At 44.4% G+C, this 24,889-nt stretch overlaps 1 protein-coding gene across 2 annotated transcripts in view; it reads left to right on the forward strand.

Annotated features, from left to right (window-relative positions):
• Positions 1 to 24,889, forward strand: part of NTN1 (netrin 1) — a 234,051-nt gene that overhangs the window by 147,188 nt on the left and 61,974 nt on the right. For both annotated transcript variants that reach the window (XM_056114920.1, XM_056114919.1), the window contains one exon: positions 6,066 to 6,254. In XM_056114920.1, the coding sequence (XP_055970895.1) occupies positions 6,066 to 6,254 (189 nt within the window). The remainder of the gene's footprint in view (positions 1 to 6,065; positions 6,255 to 24,889) is intronic.

Genomic DNA, 24,889 nt, shown 5'->3' on the forward strand with positions numbered 1-24,889 from the left:
TGAGCCAGAGGTGATTTGTGGGTGTGATTCCCACACACCTAATTTTTGGCAATTTAAAAAAATTAAATTTTGGCAATTTTCTCAGGAAGCTTGGTCCTGAGTTGTTAGAGTCTGGTCAAAGGCAGAACCGTGATTTGGGGGGTGTTAGTAAGGCCTAGGGCACCATAAGTCTGCTAATGCACTCACTCCATGGGTCACAGTTAACCTTCTGGCAGTGCCATGCCCCCTGGGCCCCAGTATCAATGGCAGTAGGGGCCCTGACAAGGACCAGACCGGGTCCAGGAGTGCTACCATTTGAGGCTTGGGCATTCTGGGCAGGCTGCAGCCACCAATCCAGTAGAACCTGACCAGTGGCACACGCTCCCATCCTCATTCTCCAGACAGTTGGTGCTCAGAGAGGTTTTCCTCCATAATAATGCTGTGGGTGGCATGTGCCAGTCTGAGGAAGAAATGGCGATGGGGCAGGTCTGCTAGTGGCGAATCACTGGGGCCTCAGGGCCCTAGGGTGCCTCTCAACTGGCACTTGCTGCTGCACCACAGCCATCTTGACTGGAAGCTCTTGTTGTGTATTTTAAAGTCACACATATGAGAGAGATCATTTTTGATCAGTTTGTCTGTAGTTTGGCACTTGGGTTGTTTCCAATTCTTGGCTCTTGTTCTTGGAGTGATGAACATAGGCAAACATATAGTTTTTGAATTTGGGAGATAGATGCCAAGAGTGGTATTACTGGATCATATGGTATTTCTCTTCTTTTTAAAAAAATATGTCTCCATATTGCTTTTCATAAAGGGTAAACATTCCCACCATCAGTGTATGAGGGTTTCCAGGAATCATTCTTTTCTCTGGCCTCAGTATATTTCCAGAAACATCCAGAATATCGGCATAAACTTAGTCTTTTTTTCTTTTGCTTTGTTTTTCAAGGTTCTCCTACTCAATTTATAAATTTTGAATTTTGTGATTTTGTGACTTATGGATACTACATTTGATCTTAGCCAAAAGGTCGAGAAGCACAGCGGGTGGGTAGGGCGTTTGCCTTGCATGTGGCCGACCCGGGCGACCCAGGTTCGATTCCTCCGTTCCTCTCGAAGAGCCCAGCAAGCTACCGAGAGTATCTTGCCCGCACAGCAAAGCCGGGCGAGCTACCCATGATGTATTCGATATACCAAACACAGTAACAACAAATCTCACAATGGAGATGTTACTGGACCTGCTCGAGCAAATTAATGAACAACGGGAGGACACTGCTACAGTGACTTATGGATGGTGCTAGGAATTGAGTGTAAGACTTTATGCTTTCAAAACATGTGCTCTACCACTGAGCTATATCACAGACTTGGGGATGTGATTTGTTGGGATAATTGAGCAAGAACATCTTAAAGAGTTTATAGCATCAAAGTAAAAACTTGTAGATTAAAAAAGAAATCACAAATGTAATATATGATTAGGAAACTGGTAAAAAAATTTCTGCTTGCATGGTAGAAAATATGTCATTGTCACTGTCCTCCTGTTGTTCATCAATTTGCTCGAGCTGGCCCAGTAACATTGTGAGAGTTGTTACTGTGTTTGGCATATCGAATACGTCACGGGTCGCTTGCCAGGCTTTGCTGTGCGGGCAAGATACTCTCGGTAGCTTGCTGGGCTCTCCGAGAGGGGTGGAGGAATCAAACTCGGGTCGGCCATATTGGCTGCATGCAAGGTAAACGCCCTACCCGCTGTGCTATCGCTCCTGCCCGGAAGAAAATATAGTTTTTTAAAAATAATCTTTTATATGTAAGAGCACTAGATTTTGTGAAAACAAAAACACACTTATACATTCAAGTAACCTAAATATAAAAACAAGCATATGGAAAAAATATTCAGCTTCACTGGTAATCAGAAGTTTCTGTGTGTGTGCATGTGTATATGCGTGTGCGTGTGTGTGTGTGCGTGTGTGTACGTGCACTTTTCAGGAGAACTGGAAAAAATTTTCAAAAGAGAATACAGATAGAAAATGCATATTTTGTTACATTTAAGGTCCTGGTGAAATAGCTCACATGTCTGTGGGAATGATGAGGTATCTTTAGCTAAGCCAGCTTTTCTTGAGGGCCATTTGGATCCCTAGTTTAAAATAATGTATCTTCAATAGCCAGGATCTGGAAAACACCTAAGTGCCCGAGAACAGATGACTGGTTAAAGAAACGTTGGTGCATCTACACAGTAGAATACTATGCAGCTGTTAGAAAAGATGAAGTCATGACATTTTCATATAAGTGGATCAACGTGTAAAGTATCATGCTAAGTGAAATGAGTCAGAAAGAGAAGGACAGACATAGAAGGACTGCACTCATTTATGGAATATAAAGTAACAGAATGGGAGACTAACACCCAAGGATAGTAGAGATAAGGACCAGGAGGATTGCTTGGAAGCTGGCCTCACATGCTGGGAGGGGAAAGGCAGCTCAGATAAAGAAGGGATCACCAAGTAAGGGGTGCTTGGAGGGCCCGCTCAGGATGGGAGATGAGTACTGAAAGTAGACTATAGACCGAACATGATAGCCAACCACAGCACCCTAAAGGAGAGAGAATAAAAGGAAATGTGTCTGCCACAGAGACGGGATGGGGGGGGATGGGGTGGTGGTGGTGGGAGGGTTACTGGGAACATTGGTGGTGGAGAATGGGCACTGATGGAAGCGTGGGTACTTGATCATTGTATGACTGAAACGTAAGCTCGAAAGTCTGTAAGTCTGTAACTGTACCTCACGATGATTCAATAAAAAAAATTAAAATAAATAAATAAAAACTGTCACTGTCACTGTCCTCCCATTGTTCATTGATTTGCTCTAGTGGGCCCAGTAACGTCTCCTTTGTGACAATTGTACTGTGCTTGGCATATTGAACACATCACAGGAAGATCGCCAGGCTTTGCCGTGTGGGCGAGATACTCTCAGTAGCTCGCCAGGCTCTCCGAGAGGGGCGGAAGAATCGAACTCAGGTCGCCAGGGTCGGGCGCATGCAAGGCAAACTCCCCACCACTGTGCTATCGCTCCAGCCCAAATAAATAAAACAAGACCAAGAAAAAAATGTATCTTAAAAATGTATCTTTTTTGAGAAATTTATTTAGCCTCAGAGCAGAATGGGGGCGGGAACGATAGCACAGTGGTAGGGCGTTTGCCTTGCACACGGCTCACCTGACCGACCCAGGTTCAATTCCTCCACCCTTCTCCGAGAGCCCGGCAAGCTACTGAGAGTACCTTCCTGCACGGCAAAGCCTGGCAAGCTATCCGTGACGTATTTGATACGCCAAATATCGTATCAAGAGATCTCACAATGGAGATGTTACTGGGCCTGCTCAAGCAAATTGATAAACAGTGGGAGGACAGTGGACAGTGGACAGTGGACAGAGCAGAATATAAGTGTAACGATCATGTAATGGTGTATACCATTATGTTGTTAGATATTGAGAAGCTACCAGTAACTTAATGCACAAATCAGAAAGGCCTTCCTTCTAATGCCTATAGTATAGCATATGCCTGTCCCTGTGGTGAAGGATTTACTAGCCTTTATGAAGAACATTATGTGGCATAAAAAATGATCCACACAACTGAGTTGGAATTTTAAAGGGAGGGACGTTGGGATCCTTGAAGGAGGGAGATGGGTACATTGGTGATGGATATGGTATTGGAATTATACGCATAAGAAACCATTATTAAGAGTAGTGTAAATCACATAATCTGAATCAGTTAATAAATAAGTCACCCTTAGGCAAAATAGACATAAGGTGTGCAAGGAGGACTCAGATTTGTAGGAAAGAACCCGACAGTTTCACAATTGAGTAAATATTTATCAACGCATGTAAAGAAAGAACCCTGTGTTAATAGTGACTGGTGGATATCTGGGTGCGTTGTTTTACTTTCTGCTTTTGCTTTTATAGTGTCTGGGATTAAGCATGTGTTTCTTTAGGAATGACGTGATATGTGATTTAAAACAAGTTTATCACAAAAGCAGAGCAAAACTAATGTAGAGTTATCATTATTAGGCCAGATGTAAGCTGTAGTTTTTCTGGAGTTGGAAACCTGAAGGTGGAGATCACAGTGACTGAAGGGATGAGGAGGGCTTCATGGGGGCTATGTGGGATGCCTGGGAGCCAGGAGCTCTGGAACTGAAGCCAGGCTGGCCAGAGATGGACCTGGGAGTGACACTGAAATCAGGGCTTCAAGGAGGAGAAGGATGTAAGCAAATGAGGAGGACACTTGGGCTAAGAAGGTTTTAGGAGGAAATGAGTAGCATATGCAAGGCCTCCAAGGGGATAGGTGAAGGCCCTCATCTCAAGCCCTCATGCCTGCTTGAGAAATCTGTAGCACTGAAACACTGTCCTCCTGTTCTTCATCAATTTGCTTGAGCGGGCACCAGAAATGTCTCATAAACAATCGTGAGACTTGTTACTATTTTTGGCATATCATAATACTTAATGGGTAGCTTGCCAGGCTTTGCCATGTGGGCAAGATACTCTCGGTAGCTTGCTGGGCTCTCCGAGAGGGGCGGAGGAATCGAACCTGGGTTGGCCCTGTGCAAGGCAATGCCCTGCCCGTTGTTCTATCGCTCTAGCCCCTGCTTGAGAAAATAATTTTAAAAATGGATATAGCTAACGATGAGAGGAGAGTGAGCAGCGCTCTAGTGGGAGGGGGAAACAAGATCCTAGTCATACCCCTTTATGAAGTCTGTGCTAAGTTATTAAGTCATGTAGATTTATCAGAAGGCGCCCCTGAGGATTTTAAATATGTGGAAGAAATCCTTGGAATGGTACTAAGGAAACCTGCTCTGGTTACAGTGTTGAGAACAGCATGGCCAACTCAGCCCAGGTTACACAGGCCTGAAGGAATGGGAATGGAGAAGGGTACATGATTTTGAGGATGCATTGAGGTCACTGTCGCGGTCCTCCCATTGTTCATCAATTTATTTGAGCAGGTCCAGTAACATCTCCATTTTGAGACTTGTTGTTACTGTGTTTTGGCATATTGAATATGTCACGGGTAGCTTGCCAGGCTTTGCTGTGTGGGCGAGATACTCTAGATAGCTTGCTGGGCTCTCCAGGAGGGGCGGAGGAATCGAACCCAGGTCCTCTGGGCTGGCTGCACCTAAGGCACATGCCCTACTGCTGTGCTATCGCTCAACCCTTTCAGAATACAAGAGGAAACCCCAAAACAGAAGTCAAAAATAGCCCAAATTAGAAAACTCCGAACCAGAAAGACTGGGAAAGTCAAAATCACCCAGGTGGTCACTGCCAGTTTAAAAAGGTGCAGGGGGCTTACCCAGGAGAGCAGCAGAGGGCTGAGAAAGGGGTGAGACATTTGAGGGGCAGCCAAAGAGAGGCAGAGGGAAGTATCACTGGACTGCAAGAAAACAAGTTAGGCAGATGCTGAGGGCACTCAACAGGGGATCCAGAATGGGAAGTCATCCATGTTGATGGTGGGAGGATGAGTGGAAGAAGAGGATACATCCTGGTGGGTTATCCTGTGGAATGTTCAGAATATAGAAAGGAATACCCTGGGAGCCATGTATGACTCAGCACCAACTGTCACAAAGTGCCACACACCTGGTAACCAGCAGCCATGAACTTGACATTCTGGGGGCTGTGTCCTCTCAACAGTTCTTTATGCCTTGGAAACTCTTTGTGTCCACATCTTTGTGTGCCACTTTAAAAAGGACACAAAGGACACCAGTCAGAGCGATGGAGCTCACCCTGATGGTCTTATATGGACTAGTTAAGGTCCTGTCTCCATACAGCACATTCTGAGGTAGACTTAGGGCTTCGTCCTATGGAAGGAAGATGAGACAATTCAGCCAGGGCAAGAATAATTCAGGTGCCAAGAGGATCCCAGACCCAGCCCCCAGCTCTGAGACAGGCCACACTGTGATGGGTGGGAAAAACCTGTGCCACAATTTCTATATTGCTTGGTGCTAAGTGTGCAGGGGAGAGAGCTCCCAGGGAAAGATTGCCTCCCCGCCTAGGCAGTGGGGAAAGATGGGGTTCTGATTTGCCCCCACAGGTGTTTTTCTCCTAATACCTCTCTCTGCTTCCCCACAGCCTGTAACTGTAACCTGCATGCCAGACGCTGCCGTTTCAACATGGAGCTCTATAAACTGTCTGGACGCAAGAGTGGGGGTGTCTGTCTCAACTGCCGCCACAACACTGCTGGCCGCCACTGCCACTACTGCAAAGAGGGCTACTACCGGGACCTGGGCAAACCCATCGCTCACAGGAAGGCCTGTAAAGGTAGGCAGGGGCTGGAGGTGGGGAGGTGCCAGCTCCCAGCCCCACTTTACCTGTTCTCTCTCTCTCTCTCTCTCTCTCTCTCTCCTCCCTCCTTCTCTCTCTTTCTCTCATCCCTCTTTCATCTTTTTCCCTCCCTGCCTCTCTTTTCTGCCCTCCACCTCCCAGTCTCTCTGGCATTTGGAAGTGTAAGCTGAAACAAAGGGCAATGGAGAAATGACTCCAAAGAGAAGAAAGGAGAAGGTGTGATCCTTCCGACGTGCAGGGCCCTTGACCTGCTTCATCCCCCCTCCCCCAGTTACCCCCCCCTTCTCCACACAGGTGTGCTGCATACCACAGGGCGGGGGTCATACTTAGCAGGCTCACCCTTTACACAAAGGACTCTCTTTCACCAAAACCCAACAGATGTATTTCTCTGGATGTGTGTGAGCCCCCACTCCGCCCCCCTGGCCTCCAACACTCATACAGACATGCACAATCACAGTCACAGAGAGGTTGGCAGCTTCAGGGGCAGTGTCTCAAAGGAACATTTAATCCACCTGAAAATGGCTTTTCTTCACAGCACAAAAAATCTTAAAGGGAGACAGGAGACTCTATTTTCGTTCACTGAAGCAAGCACTAATGTTTTAACTTTCTGTTGTTTGTTTTCTCCCACTAACAAAAATGAAGCAGTGGTTAGATGACTCAGGAGTTGATGAAATGCTGAAATGCCAGAAAATTTGGTGACATTTTAGGGGAGTGGGAGCCTCTGTCCCACATTAGCCTTTTGGGAATTCTGGGAACTAGGACTGCTTTCTGGTTCCAAAACTTGGGTCTAGATCCAGATCTTGTTTTGAGCATGACTTCCTAAGTAAATGTTTATCTCTGAGGGCTCCTGGGCCACAGTCAAGCATGGATGGAATCCTGAGACAGACCTTCCACAGGGGAGACCCAAGCCAGGCAGGTCTATGTCCAGAGAATGAGCAGCAGTCAAGGAAAACTTCGTGGCTGTGGTTAAAACTTAAGTATCATCTTCTCAATAGGAAATCCACCAGATGTTGGTCACTTGTGTACAGAACTGATTACAGAATTTGTGGGCCCTGGTGCAATATGAAAATACGAGTCTCCTTGTTTCTCATTGCTAACAATTGAAAATAGTCGTTGCAGATCAAGCATTGGTCTTTTATTGTTGGGCCCATGGAACTGGCCCTGTCTGTGAGAAAGTTTTCTCCAAACAAAATAAAGAATAACAGAGGCCTGAGAACAGCAGGTGGGGAAATTGCCTTGCACGTGGCTGACCTGGATTAGATACCCAGCACTTCATCAGAATGCTCTGACTACCACCAGGTGGAAGGAAGGAAGGAAGAAGGAAGAAGGAAGGAAGGAAGGAAGGAAGGAAGGAAGGAAGGAAGGAAGGAAGAAAGGGAGGGAGGGAGGGAGGGAGGGAGGGAAGAAAGAAGGAAAGAGTAAGAAATGAAGGAGGGAGGGAGGGAGGAAAGACAGACAGATGGACCACATAGAAGGAAGGAAGGACCACAAGAAACACCTCAGGTCCCATTCGGCCTCTATATGCAATTCCATGTATTCCATATCAGTTGGTTTTAGATAGGATGGGTCCAAAGACAACAGCAAATTCTCTCTCAAGATCTGTATATAAGCTACCTCTGGCAGAGGCAACGAGAAATTGAAGCATAGAGGTGGCTACACTATTTCCACATGAAAAACAAACAAACAGGGGAAAAACTGGTCTGGTGAGAATTCCACAAGAGACTTTGAGTGGGAAAAAGTAATCCATGCAGAGACCCAGAACCATCCATGGTTGTGGGAAAGATTGACCACGTGGAGATTTGGGATTTGAGAGAATGTAAGTGGAAAGTATCCAAGTTCTCCTGTGCCTGTTTGTTTATTGTCGTTCTTTTTTTGTTTTTGTTTTTGTTTTTGTTTTTGTCCCATACTCAGTGGTGGTCCTCGGTACACTTCCAGTTCTGTTCTCAAACCCTGACTTTTTTTTTTTTTTTTTGCTTTTTGGGTCACACCCGGCAATGCGCAGGGGTTACTCCTGGCTCATGCACTCAGGAATTACCCCTGGCGGTGCCCGGGGGACCATATGGGATGCTGGGAATCGAACCCGGGTCGGCCGTGTGCAAGGCAAACGCCCTACCCGCTGTGCTATCCCTCCAGCCCCAAACCCTGACTTCTTGCATGCAACTCCTGTAACTTTGCTTTTGAGCTATTGCATTGAGGTGTATCTCCAATCTTACCATTCCATTTTCACTGAAGAAATTGAAGCCACAATTTTGTAGATAGCTGGTTACATGTAGATTTCTTGGCATGTCGATTCCTACCTATGAATAATAATTCCGAACTCTGTGGAAGGATCATTTCCTTTTATGCCAGTTTCTGATGTCAGAGCAGGAAGTGGCAGAAGGTTTCTGGGAGCTTGAAGAAGCCAAGTCCTTGTTATTCGGCATTCACCTCTCATTCCTCTCCTCTGTTGCTGTGAGCAGAAACGAGGGACCCTGTATCTCATTCTACCACTCAGCCTAAATGGTGTGAAGGGTACACCAGGATCACTGGGTTGGTTTTCATGAGGAACAGCAGCTGCAGGTGAGAGGGTGCAATTCTATCTTTTTTATTTTAAGTGCTGTGCCCAATCTAGGAGGTTGTGTCTTCCCTTTCAACCTGGGCAGTAATTGTCCCCAGCCTTGGTGAGAGAACTCCCGGAAGAAGAGAAATGTAAGATGGTTTCTGCTCAGAAGAATATCCACATGCCTATCCTGCAGAAGCTAAGTGGAAAGAGTATGAATCTTTTGTTTGGGGAGGAAAGACGTTGCTTCAACAATCCTACCACCTGACTGGTGAGGAAAAACTTTGCCTGGAGGGTCCGGCTTCAAGATTGGTGAGAAAAGATATTGCCTGCCTACCTCAGGGTGCCACTCCAAGGTCAGGCACAGAAGACCTCCAGTAAAAGGCACTCCATTATAACACCCAAGAATGGCCAAGATTAGTACCAGGAATTTTACTCCATAGCTTGGAGGCCAGCCACACATGCTAGGGGAAAAGGGAGCCCAGATAGAGAAGGGAGCACCAAATAAAGGGTGTTGGGAGGATCCTCCCAGGATGGGAGCAGCATGCTGAAAGTAGACTATAGACCAAACATGATTGTCACCCATTGCCTCTTTTGCAAACCACAACATCCAGTAAGACAGAGAGAGAGAGAGAGAGAGAGAGAGAGAGAGAGAGAGAACAAAAGGGAATGCCCTGCCACAGAGGCAGGGTGGGATGAGGGGGATGGGGGGTGAGAGGGATACTGGGACCCATGGTGGTGGGAAATGGGCACTGGTGGAGGGATGGGTATTTGATCATTGTATAATTGAAGCCCAAGCACAAAAATTTGTAAGTCTACAATTGTACCTCTTGATGTCTCACTAATAGGAATTTAAAAAAAAACAATTAAGATTGTATAATCTTAAACAAAGAGATAGTTTTTTTACTCCTCTGAGTAGAGACCTATTCTTTCTTTGTGACCATCCTTTTTTTTTTTTAGTTTGACTAAAAAATATTATTTTTAATTAAAATGGGCTGGAGCAATAGCACAGCGGGTAGGGCGTTTGCCTTGCATGTGGCCGACCCGGGTTCGATTCCTCCACCCCTCTTGGAGAGACTGGCAAGCTACCGAGAGTATCTCGCTCGTATGGCAAAACTGTGACATATTCGATATGCCAAACACAATAACAAGTCTCCCAATGGAGACATTTCTGGGCCGCTCCAGCAAATCGATGGACAACAGGAGGACAGAGCTACAGGACAGTGCTACAGTGCTACAGTTGTTTCAGGCATGCAACGTTACAACACTAATCCCATCACCGATGTGAACTTCCCTCCCGCAGTGTCTTCAGTCCCCATTCCTGCCTCCAGCCTTCCCCTGTAGCAGATACAGAACAAATTTACTTCATATTGCTTGCTCCAACAAAACTCAAAGGAATGGAAAATGGAATAATCAGAAAATCAATCAGTGAAAGTCAATTTGTGATGATTGACTGCTGTATGGTTTTAACCTCCACTAGTTTGACTTCTTATCTTACAGACCTCATGGCTCTTTGGCTCTCTGCTAAATAGAGATTGACCCAAGGACAGGGAAATAGAGATTGACCCAAGGACAAGGGAAGATTCAGGCTGCTTGTAGTGAAGCTCTTGACTGCACACAAGGGAACCAGCCAGCATAGGTACTCCTGAATACTGGCCTGAGAACATTGGTGAGAGGCAAAGATGGGAAAGGAGAGACAGTTTAAGCAAAGAGGGGCAGGGAGATACTGGAAGCGGGCCAGCAGGCACAGTGGACATAACCTGCTTCACATGGGTTTCAGGTCTAATTATTATGTGACATCTCCACCTCGATGTGATTTTTCGTCTTCAAATGAGGGAGAGACATTGAAGGTTCTGCATCTAGCCCCAGCTTGGCATCAGCTGGTTCAGTCTGGTTGTCGTCTGTGGAGTTATTCTTTCTGATCAACATCTCCCTTTCTAACTGCTCAAAGATGGTAGCTTAGCCTTCTCTTTTGGGGTGGTAAGTGCAGAGCAGTGTACTTTGTGTTCTGATAGGGAGGGGGGTCTCAGACACAGCTTCCAGTCTACCTCAGTTACAACTCACATGGAAACACTACCTGCATTCTCAAAGGTATCACAAATTCGTTCTAAAAGATGGGCTGGAGCGATAGCACAGCATGCCTTGTGTGCAGCCGACTTGGCCCAGCCAGGTTCGATTCCTCCGCCCCTCTTGGAAAGCCTGGCAAGCTACTGAGAGTATCTCGCCCGCATGGCAAAGCCTGGCAAGCTCCCCGTGACGTATACAGTATGCCAAACACAGTAACAACAAGTTTCACGATGGAGATGTTACTGGGCCCACTCGAGCAAATCGATGAACAAGGGGAGAACCATGATGGTTCTAAAAGACATAGTTCGAAACCATACGTGGGGCCAGAAAGATAACACAGGGGGTAGACTCATGACTTGACTGCTGCTGACCCTGTTTCCATCTTCTTTCTTTGTTTTTTTCCTTGTGACCATTCTATTGCTTAAATAAACTTTAACCTTAAAAAAAACTGCTTAAAAGATATACTCTCTGGTGAGGGAGAAGATTTGGACCTGAAATTTTCAGATCCTTCTCAGTTATGTTTTGCCTTTTGTCACCCCTTAGGGCCTGTGGGTACTTAACTCTACCCACCGCCCCACCCCCCACCCCACCACATGTTTCAATACTAAAAAGAAATTCTGAGATATACTGGTGGGAACTAACTTCAGGGTTCTGATGCCAACAGGAGGGTGCACACCTTTGAGATCTTCAAGCATGAGTCCTCCTGAGGACACTTTTGTCTCCCTGTCTCCACTCGCCCCCCCACCCCCACCCTTCAGGGACAGACAGTGTAAGGAAATGGCTCTCTGATGGAACTACTTTGCTCCCCCCACCTCCATCCCCCAGACCCTGGTCTCCTGGCTCCTAAGGGAGCCTAATCTCAGACCCTCAGTGAAGTACATTCACAAGGGAACCAGGTCAGTGGTCCTTGACTCACAAGCTGGCACTTATCCCGAAGGTGCTTGAGAATGGCCAACGGGGGTCCCTCTATACACTGACTTCCAGGGCCTGGGAGGGGCGCTGGAAAGGGGCTGAGGCCACCCATACACTGTTGACGATTGGCTGACTCCAGACCTTGTTCAGTTTAGAGCAGGGGTGGACCCAGACAAGAACAGCTCCTAGCAAGGGCATTAGATTCCAAACATTATTATTCGATCCCCCATTTGGGAAGTTTCATAGCAACAAATTTGTTGCTTTCTTTTTCTCCTCCCCTAGTTTAGAACCAGACTAGAGCTGGCAAGACTGCTGCATACAAAGGGCTGTAATAAACATGCCCAGGAAACAGGCGGCTGCACTCTCCAGCTATTCAGCACAATTTCACAGCACTGGAAAGGCCTCATTATGGTGTGGCTGTTGTCCTATACAAAGTCAGATGAGATGAATTTCCCCCCTTTCTCAAAAGAATGGTTTGTGAATGATACTCATCCTGGAATCTATAAAAAAGATAGGAGGTTTTGTTTATCATTTGTCTTCTCTATAGACATGGAGGCTTTTTAGATTCAGCAAAGAAGATGATTCCATTTAACCATCTCAGCCAGGCCTCCATTTAAACAATATTAATTTATCATCTTTCTAAACTATCATTGATGAATAAAGACATTCCAGGAGTCTTCTGTGAACCAAATGGCAATGAAAATTAAGAAATTAACCGCCGAATTCAGACCCAGTCCTCCCTCTAACCCCCCAAACGGCTTGGGTTCCATCTCACTGAGCAGCCTGTTTCTTTCACTGCGGCCCTGCCCCCTTCCAGTCTGCAGTGACTGATTAAAGACGGCTCAGAAAGTGCCTGAAGAAGCTGCAGTCAGCAGTAGAATGGTGCACAGGCCCTGTGCCTACACCCACCCCTTCTTTCTTTCCTTTAAAAAAATGTTTATTAAAGAGACTTAACATAGGTTTCAGGTGTATAGCGTTTTAAATCAAGATGTTTGTGTACTGAATTATATTCCACACCAAAGTCTAGTTTCTGTCTTTCACCAGTTGACCTCTCTCGTTACCTGATTTACCTTTCTTCCTGTTTTCTTCTGATAATCACTCTTTTGTTTTTGTAGTCTGTGATCTGGTTGTTATTGTTGTTTGTTTTGTTTTATGTGTCCATTAGTTTGTTTCTTCCAACATTGCTGAAATTGTATCATGTTTGTATTTTTTATTTTACTTAGCTAAATGCCATTTAGGTTCGTCCATGTTGTTGCAAATGCCAGAATTTCCTCTTTCATTTTTCAAATTCAGTATTCCATGATGTTTATAAACCGTATCTTCGTTATTCATTCATGCATTGTTGAACACTTAGACTATCACTTGTTCTTAGCTATTGTGAATAAAGCCATGGGTTAACTCTTCAAATCAGTGTATTCCTATTCTTTGGGTAATAACCAGAAATGGACAAGTGAATCATATGGAATTCGTCCCCTCTCCTTCCTTTCTCTGCCTTTTCCTCCCTGACCCTTCCCTTCCCCTCTCCTCCCCTCTCCTCTCTTCCTGCTATCCTTTCCTCTCCTTTCCCCTCTGCTCCCTCCCTTTCCCTGTGGTTCTACAGATCAAACCCAGGACCTTACATGTTCAGACACGCACCTTACTGTTGATCCACACCTCCGGTTAGCTTTCATTTTCTGGGAATGTTCCAGCCTGTTTTTCATGATGTCTCTGTGCCCTTATTTCTTTCAGTAGGTCTACCAGGGTTTGACAAGGAGCCCAGCATCTTGAGTTGCTCCCTTGTTTCTCTGACCACTGTATGTGGCTCCCTGTGTTGTTCTTGATTTATGACCTTGATGGCATCCTCAATTTATTTGCCTCTAGTGTGTGTGGAGGTTTCAACCCTTAGTTTCACTTTGGAATAATTTGGTGATTTTAAGTACTAATGCTTCAGTTCTTTCCCCAGATTAGTGGGCTCAGATGGGGCCCAGGCACTGAGTACATCTACTGGGTAGCCAAGAATGAGATCCAGGGAAATGGAGTCTAAACATTAGGATGATGAACTGTTCTTGATGGTGCTGAGAAAGGGAATAATCATAGACTGAGGCCCTATGGTTTCTTACTTTAGGAGGAAAGACATGCTTGATATAATTTTTTATAGTTCTCTTTATAAAAATGAGTCAAAGGGGTCATTTAAAATTTTTTAAAGAAACTTAAATGTTTCTAGGTAAGCTTGGAGGCTTTATAAGTGCAGCCTATGTCAAAATGAAGGCATGGAATGGAACAGTCCCCTCCCTGACATTAATGTCAAGTTCACACAACCTCCAAAAGCTCTAACCCCTGAGAAAGATCAGTCATGCAAAGACAAGGCTCAGTCATTTTAGGAAGGACTGTCCTCTTTTCCTGGGGTAGCTCCCAGGTTAGGAGGAAAAGATCACAGCCCAAACACTGGACTCCAATGTTTGGGAATGGTTAAAGTCAGCTTCCATAGGGAGAAAGTCCCTGGTGGAATAGGTCTACTTTTCCTGTAGCCCTGTTTTGGGGGGACATGATAGTCAGCAGTGCTAATCTCCAGATGTGGCTTCAGGTTCACATCCCACAGAGCAGCAGGCAGGTCGTGTGACCCCCTCTAGTCCCATGTCATCTCATCCATGAAATAAGCCTCAAATGTATGATCTCTGAGCCCCACTCAGCTTTGACATTCCATATTCTGCGTACTTTCTCTCTTTTTTGTATTTTTTAAAATTAATCACCATGAGATTGTGAGGCACACAGTTACAAAGTTGTTCATGATTGAGTTTCAGTTTTACAATGTTCCAACACCCATCCCCTCACCAGTGCACATTTCCTGCCGCCAATATCCCGTTTCCCTTCTGCCCATAACTCCTTCCCCCTTCCAGCCTGCCTCTATGCTTTCTGTCATTCTGTCTCTCTGTCTCTCTCTCCCTCTCTCTCATTTTCCTTTTAGGCACTATAGGTTACAATACTGTTAGTAAAAGGGTATCATGTGTATCACTTTACCTCCTTTCAGCGCTCAGTTTTTATCCAAAGTGATTATTTCCAACTAAAATACTTGTCATAGTGGTCTTTTCTCAGTCCTAACTGCACTCCCCTTCCTGTTTTGTGGAAAAGGAAGGAGTGTCCTCTTTCCACAGCTTCCTACTGTGGATCAGTTCTCCTGGTTCTTGTTTCTGTGTTTTTGGTTATTTTTCACATACTATGGTGTTTTTTAAAAAATATAAACCCCACAAATGAATGTAATCATTCTATATTTGACCTTCTCCTTCTGACTGATTTCACTCAGTTTAGTACTCTCCATGTCCATCCATGTATAAGCAAATTTAATTGCTTCATTTTTTCCTAACATTTGTGTATAATGTTCCATTTGTAGATGTACTATAGTTTCTCTATCCACTCATCTGTTCTCAGGCACTTGGGTTATTTCCAGATTCTATTGTGAATAATGATGCAGTGAATATAAGAGTGCAGATGGCTTTTCTGCATTGTTTTTTTGGGCAACTAGATTATATTTACAGAAGTGGTATTGCTGTATCATATGGAAGTTCAAGGTCTAGAACTTTTTTTAAAAGGAATATCCATATTGTTTTCCTGACAAGTGGGACCAACCGGCATTCCCACAAGCAATGAATGAGAGTCCCTTTCTCTCTGCATCCATACCAGCATTGGTGGGGTTTTTTTTTTTTTTTTTTGCTTCTGAGATGATATCTCATTGTTGTTTAGATTTGAAATTCCCTGATATGCAAAAATTTTTGGCTTTTCTATATGCAAATAATAAAAGAGAAGAAAGAGATATTTAAAAATTATATCCCATTCACAATTAGGCTTTAGAAAATCAAGTACCTCAGAATAAGCTTAACTAAAGAGGTGAAATACCACCACATCAAGAGAAAGAAAGTTATAAACCACTATATCAAGAAATAAAAGAGGACACAAGGAAATGGAAATACATCCTCTACTCATGGGTTGGGATGATTAATATTATCAAAGGAAAATACTCCTCAAATAATTGTACAGATTTGCGCAGTCTCTATAAGGATACCCAGTCACCGCTCCCTCCCCCCCTGAGTAGCTAAAGCAATCCTTGGGGGAAAGATGGGAGGCATCATTTTCCTCAACTTTAAACTGTACTACAGAGTGATAGTAATTAAATAAGCATGGTATTGGAATAAAGATATACCCTCAAGTCAATGAGATAGACTTGAGTATCCTGAGACAGACCCTCAGATATCAGTTAATCTTCGATAAAGGAGAAAAAATTATGAAATGGAACAAAGAAAGACTCTTCAATAAGTGATGTTGGAAAAACTGATCAGCTATAAGAAAAAAATCAGATTCAGACCTCTTTCTAACACCATGCAAAAAGATCAAATAAAAATGGATTAAAGATCTTAATATCAGACCTAAAACCATAAGGTACCTAGAAGAAAAAGTAGGTAGAACTCCCCCATGACATTGAAGTTAAAGGCATCTTCAAGGATGAAACACCACTGACCAAGCAAGTGAAAGTAATGATAAACAAATGGGACCACATTAAACCACAAAGCTTCTGCACTTCAAAGGAAATGATGACCAGAATACAAAGACAGCCCAAGAAATGGGAAAAAATATTTACCCAACACTCATCTGATAAGTGGTTAGTATCCATGATATCCACTGGTGGAATTTTACAAGAAAAAAACATACAACTCCATCAAAAAATGAGGAGAAAAGATGAACAGAAACGTTCTCAAAGAAGAAAAACAAATTACCAAAAGCAAATGTAAAAGTACTCTCTCTCTTTTAAAAAAAACACATCATGATTTATAAGTCCTTGATAAGACTAGATAATGCTTTGTATGAGTAAGGTTTGTGGTAAAGCTCAGAGTCAGGAAATCAGGTAGAGGTGATTTTTGTTCCAAGGCTTTACAAATGCCCCATCTTACAGCCCAGCTCTCCCTGTAGTGCTCTGCTCTGTAACAGGATCTTTGAGGCCCAGCCCTTTATGCCTGTCCTTTGAACATCCCTGAGCAGTTTTGTTAACTCCCTGGTCTGTTCTCTAGTCTCTGATGCCTACTCTCATCCCATTTCCACATGATCACCTTTGAAGGATCCTTAGTGTTCCCTGACTTTGAGCAGAAAAGATTTTCATTCTTGAATCTTCCCCAGTTAACAAGGCCATTCTATGAATGAGTATCTTTTGCTATTTTTTCCTATTGGGAGACCAGCAGATAGAACCCATCCAATACACTTGGAGTGAAGCACTTTTAAGATCATGGAATATGGAGTTACTTAGACCAGGGTTCAGTTTCCTTCTATGGACAATTACTCTTAAGCATTTTATTTTTGTTGTCTAAAAGTGGAGATTCTTTTTCTCCTTACTTCTAAGGTTATGAGATTCACCAAGTGAGGTGGAGGGGTTTTCTGACAGAGCTATGCACTCTGGTCCTGTTGTTTGAGTCATTTAGAAGGTAAATGATGTATCATCTAAAAGCTGGACTTCTGCCTTGCAAGCAAGTACACAAAGCACCCAAACAGTGATGGTTTCTTGGCTGCCTCTGGTTCTGTCAGTGCAGTGTGCTATGGAGAATGGGCCCTGAGCACCTGAGCATCTGAAAGCTTTTTCTCTCATAGGAATTTTGAGGCTGGTTCTCACAGGATGAACAGGGCCCAAGGGATATTCCCTAAGGTCTTTGCACATTCTCAGTAAAGGATTGATACAATATGCCTTGAGAGCAGAATTGACAAATGAGTGTATTACTTCTCATTGGACTCATGTGTGCCTGGTAGCTTCTGTGGAGTTCCTAATAAGACAGGTAGGATAGATGCATCCAAATACAGTTGTGAATATGATGCTAGGAGAATCTGCATCATCTGAGAAGTTCCTGACTCATCTTAACTGGGAATCAGATGTGAAGCCAGAGCGAGCCCATTACTGTCCCATCTCACTGTTCCTCACTGCTGCTTCTGACCCAAGAGCTCTGGTACTTTGTATGCTATATTGATCAAACTCTTTCCTCCTGTTCCAGCTTGGGTATAGAGACATACTTTCACCCACAGTCCCAGGTGCATCTACACACACATGGACACATATTCTCTCTGGGAATTATCTATAGAACCTGTGTATTTTAATAAATCATCACAGGAAGACTGTATAATTACAGAGGGTCAGTAAGTCAGTTTGGTATTATTGGGATCCTTTCCTTTCCACATGCTGAGGTCTGAAAGTGGCAGGGGAAAGAGAGGGGTCATGCAATTTGAAACATTTGTTCTTTTGTACTTCTTAGCCCTTGTTGAAATAAATAACAACATAGTTATGGAGGAAGATGATGCAGGCAGTTAAAATGAAATTGCCTGGGATTATCTGGATTTAAATGATCCTTGCTCCCTCATCAGCATGGAAAATGTGAAAAATGGGAAGATTTACTGTAGTTAACATGAAAATGAGTTATTTTTACTGCGTGGTTCTCCTTTTTTTCTTCGAGATTCACTGGGTGAGTAAAATGTCCTTTCCCCTGTGGTGCATTAATTCAGCAGGTATTTTTTAAGCACCTGGTACATACAAAAACTTGGGCAATGCAGAAGACAAAGACAGATCCATTCCCTTGATCTTGTTTTTAGGCGAAGATTGAGAAGAAAATAACATTAATGATCATTATAGATTGTGGTCAATTATGTGGGAGAAACCAATGGGCTAGAAAAATAGTGTGCTGGTAAGAGCTGCTCTTGCAAGTAGCTGGGGGCCCTCTGAGATCAGGCCACTGGGTGCTTTTTGTTTGGCGGGGGGTGAGGGGATTGAGCCACAAATGGTAGTGTTCAGTTTTACTCTTGGCTCTGTGCTCAGGAGACTATAAATGGTGCCGAGGATTAATCCTGGGTCAGCCATGTGCAGGGCAAGTGCCAAGGGTTAGTATGAACATCTGTACTAAGCACAAACATTGACTTTGAGTCCCAGGCAACCTGATGACTGGCTGTAGAGGGAAGCCATTATCAGTGATAGCACCTATAATGCTGGTATTCTAGGGAGCTATAATTCAGCTAACACATAAGGACTGGCTCACAGCTGTCTTCACAGGAAATTAGAGGTCTGGGTGGCAGCCGTGCCACCTGAAGCAAGGATGGGTGCTGTAGTGACTGTCTGCAACCCTTATCTGCCTTTCTGGTCCATTTTTTTCTGGGACTCTGGGAAAACTCCATTGTGCTTCTTGGATGACAAACCAATATTCATGAGAAGTTTCTGGCAAAGTGTGTAGGACTGTGGTGTCAGGGCAGGGCATCCAGGTAGATTGAAGGCCTTGGGGGACTGGAAACATTGGCATTTTTGCTGCCCTTTTTTGCTGGTGTTCCACGGGAACAAGTAACCACTCTGGATCCTTTTTTTTTTCTTTTTGAGTCACACCTGGCGATGCATAGGAGTTACTCCTGGCTCTGCACTCAGGAGTTACTCCTGGCAGTGCTTGGGGGACCATATGGGATGCTGGGAATCGAACCTGCGCCGGCCGCGTGCAAGGCAAATGCCCTACCCACTGTTCTATAGCTCCAGCCTCCACCCTGGATCCTCTCAAGCAAATATGAAAACGAAACCTTAAGCAAAGTTACTTATTCGGACATGACTCTTGTGGGAGTGTTCTTCCGAGGCTCAGGGGCAAACTCAATGACTCTCTCTACAGTGTTATTGGTGAGACAGGACCAGATCTCCATTTCCTTATGCCCATCTGAAATTCTGCCCTGTGCTATCTCTGTGGTGGCCCAGAGCAAGAATAGTCTAGGCTGATTTCCCTATAGGGTGCCTCTTTGATTTTGAGTTTAAATGTGCCTGCCACGCATGTGAGAAACTCAATTCTGCCACCTTCTCAGGACCCTTCCATCTGGTCTTACCTTTCTTTTTATGTAAAAACCCTCTACTAGATTGATTTCCATGACCACGTGCAGCTGCTTTATGCAAGCAGTTGACCTTCTCTGAAAAGAAGTGGCGGACTTCCAGAGAAGTTTCCAGAGTCACCAGTCAGGCTTCCTGTGGCAGAAGACTTTCTGGCCAACCATGCTCAGTGTCACAGATGCTGTCTCTTTAGTCCCCTCATCAGCCTCTACAAAAGGGCCTGTCTCAAAAACTCACCTCACTCTTGCACTCTCCCAAGCCCTCTCTGCCCTCACTTCCTATGGTGGAACCATGTGAATCTGTGTGTGTGTGTGTGTGTGTGTGTGAGAGAGAGAGAGAGAGAGAGAGAGAGAGAGAGAGAGAGAGAGAGAGCGAGAGAGAGAGAGAGAGAGAGAGCGAGAGAGAGAGAGAGAATTTTAGGGGATCTGTGTTTGTACTTGTGAATTTGTAGGAATCTGTAGGTATTTGTGTCTGGGAATGTCCTTGCAACTGTTTATGTACCTGTGTATGTGATTTTGAGTCTAAATATGACTATGAGTTTGTAAGAATATGAATTACTTTGTGTGTGTGTGTGTGTGTGTGTGTGTGTGTGTGTGTGTGTGTCAGACATTAAATTAAACATTCTGTTATTTGTCTTGGGCTGGAGCAATAGCACAGCGGGAAGGGCATTTGCCTTGCATGCAGCCAACATGGCTGACCTGAGTTTGATTCCTCCGCCCCTCTCGGAGAACCCGGCAAGCTACCGAGAGTATCTCGCCCTCATGGCAAAGTCTGGCAAGCTCCCCGTGGCGTATTCGATATGCCAAACACAGTAGCAAGAAAGTCTCACAATGGCGACATTACTGGGCCCGCTTGAGAAAATTGATGAACAACGGGAGGACAGTGACAGTGACAATTATTTGTCTTATGTTTACTTGTTTTGGGGTCACACCAGGTGGCGCTCAGAGTTTACTCCAGGTTTTGAACTCAGGGATCATTCCTGATGGAGGCTGGAGGATCATATGTCGTGCTTGCTATGCATCTAACCTGTTGTATGTATTATTTTGTGTGTGTGTGTGTGTGTGTGTATCTGAATGTGACTGTGAGTTTATTGGACAATGGGAGAGTATGTGTGTCTTGGTTTATTTCAGTGTTGAGGAGATACAACAGGGCCTTTGGCTTTCTCTCTGATGACCAGAGCTCAGAACTTCCTTTTATATTTGATGGGCTCAGACATCTTCTTTACACCCTCCTGTTTTTATTGTAACACTGTCACTGTCACTGTTCTCCCATTATTCATCGATTTGCTCGAGCGGGCCCAGTAACATTGTGAGACTTGTTACTGTGTTTGGCATATCGAATACGTCATGGGTAGCTTGTCAGGCTTTGCCGTGGGGACGAGATACTCTCGGTAGCTTGCCAGGCCCTTCGAGAGGGGCGGAGGAATCGAACTTGGGTCGGTCACGTTGGCTGCGTGCATGGCAAACACCCTACCTGCTGTGCTATCACTCCAGCCCATTGTAACACTATGATTTACAATGATTATTTCATGTATACTTCATTCTAACATCACGCCCATCACCAGAGTGCCTATTTCACTCCACAGTGTCTCAAGAACCCTCTCATCCTGAATCCTCACCAAGTAAGCTCAGTTCTATTGAATATTTCCAGTTCTGATGTCTTTGGTATTTCTTACTTAATTATTGTGGGTTTTTTTATATCCCGAATATGAGAGAGATAGATTATTCTGTATCTGTCCTTCTGGTTCTTCTTCCTTCTGACTGACTTCACTCAACATGATATCCTCTAGTTCCATCCAGTATTCCATTGTGTCTATATACCACAGTTTCTTTAAGCACTTAGGTCATTTCCAAATCTTCACTATTGTGGCTACAGTGAACATAGGAGTACAGATGTTTTTTTAAATACCATCTTTGGGCTCTTGGGGTAGATGCTCAGAAGCGAAGTTGCTGAGTAATATGGAAGCTCAGTTCTTAGATTTTTGAGAATAGTTTTGTCATAACCCTTCATGAAGGGTTATGACAATGTTTTCCTCAATATAATTTCTGAATTGAGGTCTGTTATTGAGGTCTTTAATTCATTGTAAGCTGTTGTTACATAGTGATCTGAGTTGTTGTTGTTGTTGCTGTTATTGTTCTTCTTCTTCTCTGTCTCCCTTCTTCCTTCATTCTCCTCCTCTTCCTCCTCCTCTTTCTCTTCCTCTCCTCCACATCCTCCTCCTCTTCTTCCTTCTGCTGCTGCTGCTGCATGTGGCTGACCAGTTTTCCCAACACCATTTGTAGAAGATGATTTTCTTACTCCACTTCATGTTCTTTGTCAAAAAGATTAGCTGTCCATATACCTGAGGTCTGATTCTGGGCTCTCAGTTCATTTCCATTGGTCTTAGAGTTTGGTATTTATTCCCAATACCACACTACCTTGATTAGTATAATTTTATAGTATAACAGTGTTGGGGAAAAGAAGTTTTCATATGTTTTTTCATAGAATTATTTTTGACTATTTGGGTTTTTTTTAATACCATATAAATTTTTGTTTGTTTTGCTTTTTAGGCCACAGCAGCAATGCTTAGGGTTTACGCCTGCCTCTGCACTCAGGGATTATTCCTGTAGGGAATTGGGGGATTATAAAGGGTGCTAGGGACCAAACCTGGGTTGGCTGTATGCATGACAAGTACTCTGCGTGCTATACTACCTCCTTAGCCCAAGCATGGGTATTTTTTATGGGGACTGCATTGAATTTGTTTAGTACTTTGGGAAGGATGGCCATTTTGATAATATTGATCCTTTTGATTTATGAATTGGAGACGTATTTTCATTTCCTTGTGTCAAACCTCTTCCTTTGATATTGTTAACTAGATTCCCTTGTTTTGGTCTGCCAAGGAACCCACTGTGGGACACTGTCATCTGTCTGTCCTCCTTACAGTGATGAAGCTCACATTACTTTGCACTTGTTTTTAACAGTTTTTCTTAGTTCTTGGGTTTTTGGAAAGTCCTTATGCTAGAGCTGTTTTGCTTGGAATTGGGAGCATAAAAAGGAAGTCTTCTTAGATTGTATTTGACTGCAGATAGCAGAAAACCAGCCTAGCCTTGGTTTCAAGGGGAAAGCTCTTATTTCTTTTTTTTTTTCTGGAACAGGATGTGAGAGGTAGTGGGGGGAGGGAGGGAGTCCCACAAGGGGAGGGCCCTTATAGTGCCCTCAGAGGCCATACCCTTTTTATCTCTCTGCACTGTCTTCTCCTCATCTTCAGTCTCTTCTGTGAGATTCTGTTACTTTTACAGGCTGGCGTGAGAACCAAAGGGTTCATGAGAACCAGGTGATAGTGTTAAGCTGGAAGAATGTTGCACCTCAGAGGTGTGTCCTAGAGTTGATCTGAATAGTCTCAGAGACCCCTATCCTTTGGGAAAGTGACCTCTTCTCTTCCTGGACAGTCAGGTGTGGGTGGGAACAAAATTAGCTTTTCACTCTGTTTAACCCAGCAAAAGGACCAACTGATCAGGGTCTTTTCAGAATCTTGGAAAACCAGGCATTAAAGCCCATTTCCTTTAGTCAAAGAATGTACCCATATACCATATGGAGTGTCTGTTCCATAGAGGTGGCACACTGCCTGGTTTCACATGCTAACAGTAACTAACCTTGGTGGGGGCCCAACCCCTTCCTAGGAGTATATGCTAGGCCAGGCAGTGGACCAATTGTGAAGGATGAATCGGCCATTTCCCCAGATTTTGCTCTGCTCCAGCTTCTTCCTCAATAGAGCTGACCTTGGCCAATAGTGGTGCCCGTGGATAACTTGACTCACCCTTCAATGACCTAGCAACTTTTAGTGACCTCATTCCAGCCAATTCTGAGATGCAGAAACTTCTGGTACACAGCTGTGTTCTGTTAGCACTGACGGGAAGGCATCCTGGCATGAATCGTAGCATTACCAGTTGGCTCTGCACAGCAGCCAAGGGAGGTCAGCTGGCATGATCCTGGTAGGTCCTCATCTGCCTTTTGCCTGTGCCCACATCAGTGGCTTGGGAAAGCAGGGTCCTGTGCTTTTAACATGCTCAACTTAAAAATAGTCCAATGCTTGATTGCCCTTCCTGTCACAGAGAAAGTTCTGGTCTTCTTCAGCTTCCCTCCTCATCATTGTTACCTGCAATTTAACCCTTGGGGACTTAAGCCTGTGTCTTTATTTACGACTGAAAAGGAAAAAAATAAAAGAAAAGAAGAAAATGCCCATAAATATTGATCTGGATATAGGGTGCAGTAAAAAAGACTAGTTCTTAACAGAAGGATTCACTCCTATATAAAGATGCAAGACACCTCACTCAGATCCTCCCATGTGGGAAACCCAGAGTTGTCGAGGCATACTGCTTGCCCTCCAGGATTTGTGGCCTGTGTTCCCTTCAAACATGGTAAGGAGAGCTCATGGCCAGGACCCTTGCTCCCAAGCTTCCCCAAACTCTCACATGTACAGACATAATTTTGTCAAATAGTTCCTCGCATTATTCCTCTCTTTTCTACTTTCTCCCTCCCTGCTGCCCCCCCCCCCTTAGTCTTTGTAATTGATACCATGAGTCACTCCAGAACCTGTGGATGACTGGAAGAGACCATATTTTCATCTACAGACTCATCCCCTCATGCTTAGCAGTGCTGGCTGGGAAGTTTTCATTCTGCTCTTTTAGAATTTCTGCTTTCACTTAAGTTCTTGGATATCTTTTCTCCCTCTCCCTGTATGAAGTCAAAACACATAGCAGTGGCTTGTGGTGCCAGTTGTAATGACTATAGGACACCTCCTTGTAGACAACTTTCTATTCTTTCCAGGTTTTTCTGGGTTGGGCAAAGGGGTGGGGGACAGGAAGAGGCAGAACATTTACCTCCTCCTTCCCGTCAGCCCTTCCTTACCCGCATTCAGAATAGCACTGCACTGCACAGTCCTCCTGTTGTTTGCCGTGCTGGCGGAATACTCTTGGTAGCTTGCTGGGATCTCTCTGAGAGGGGCAGAGGAATTAAACCCAGGTCAGCTGCGTGCAAGGCTAACGCCCTACCCGCTATGCTATCACTCCAGCCCACACTCACACACTCAGAATATACTGCCTAAATTCAGGGAGGTCAGCTTCAGTAGAGGGTGCAGATATGCTGTATCTGCTGATTCCTGCTCAAGCATCATAGTGTTTGGTGGGGACCTAGCCAGCTGGGGCTGCTTACACATACACACACACACATACACACACACACACACACGAGATTGGGAGAGGT

The sequence above is a fragment of the Sorex fumeus genome, unplaced genomic scaffold (genome assembly GCF_029834395.1).
Source record: "Sorex fumeus unplaced genomic scaffold, SorFum_2.1 ptg000028l, whole genome shotgun sequence".
NCBI classification, from domain to species: Eukaryota; Metazoa; Chordata; class Mammalia; order Eulipotyphla; family Soricidae; genus Sorex; species Sorex fumeus.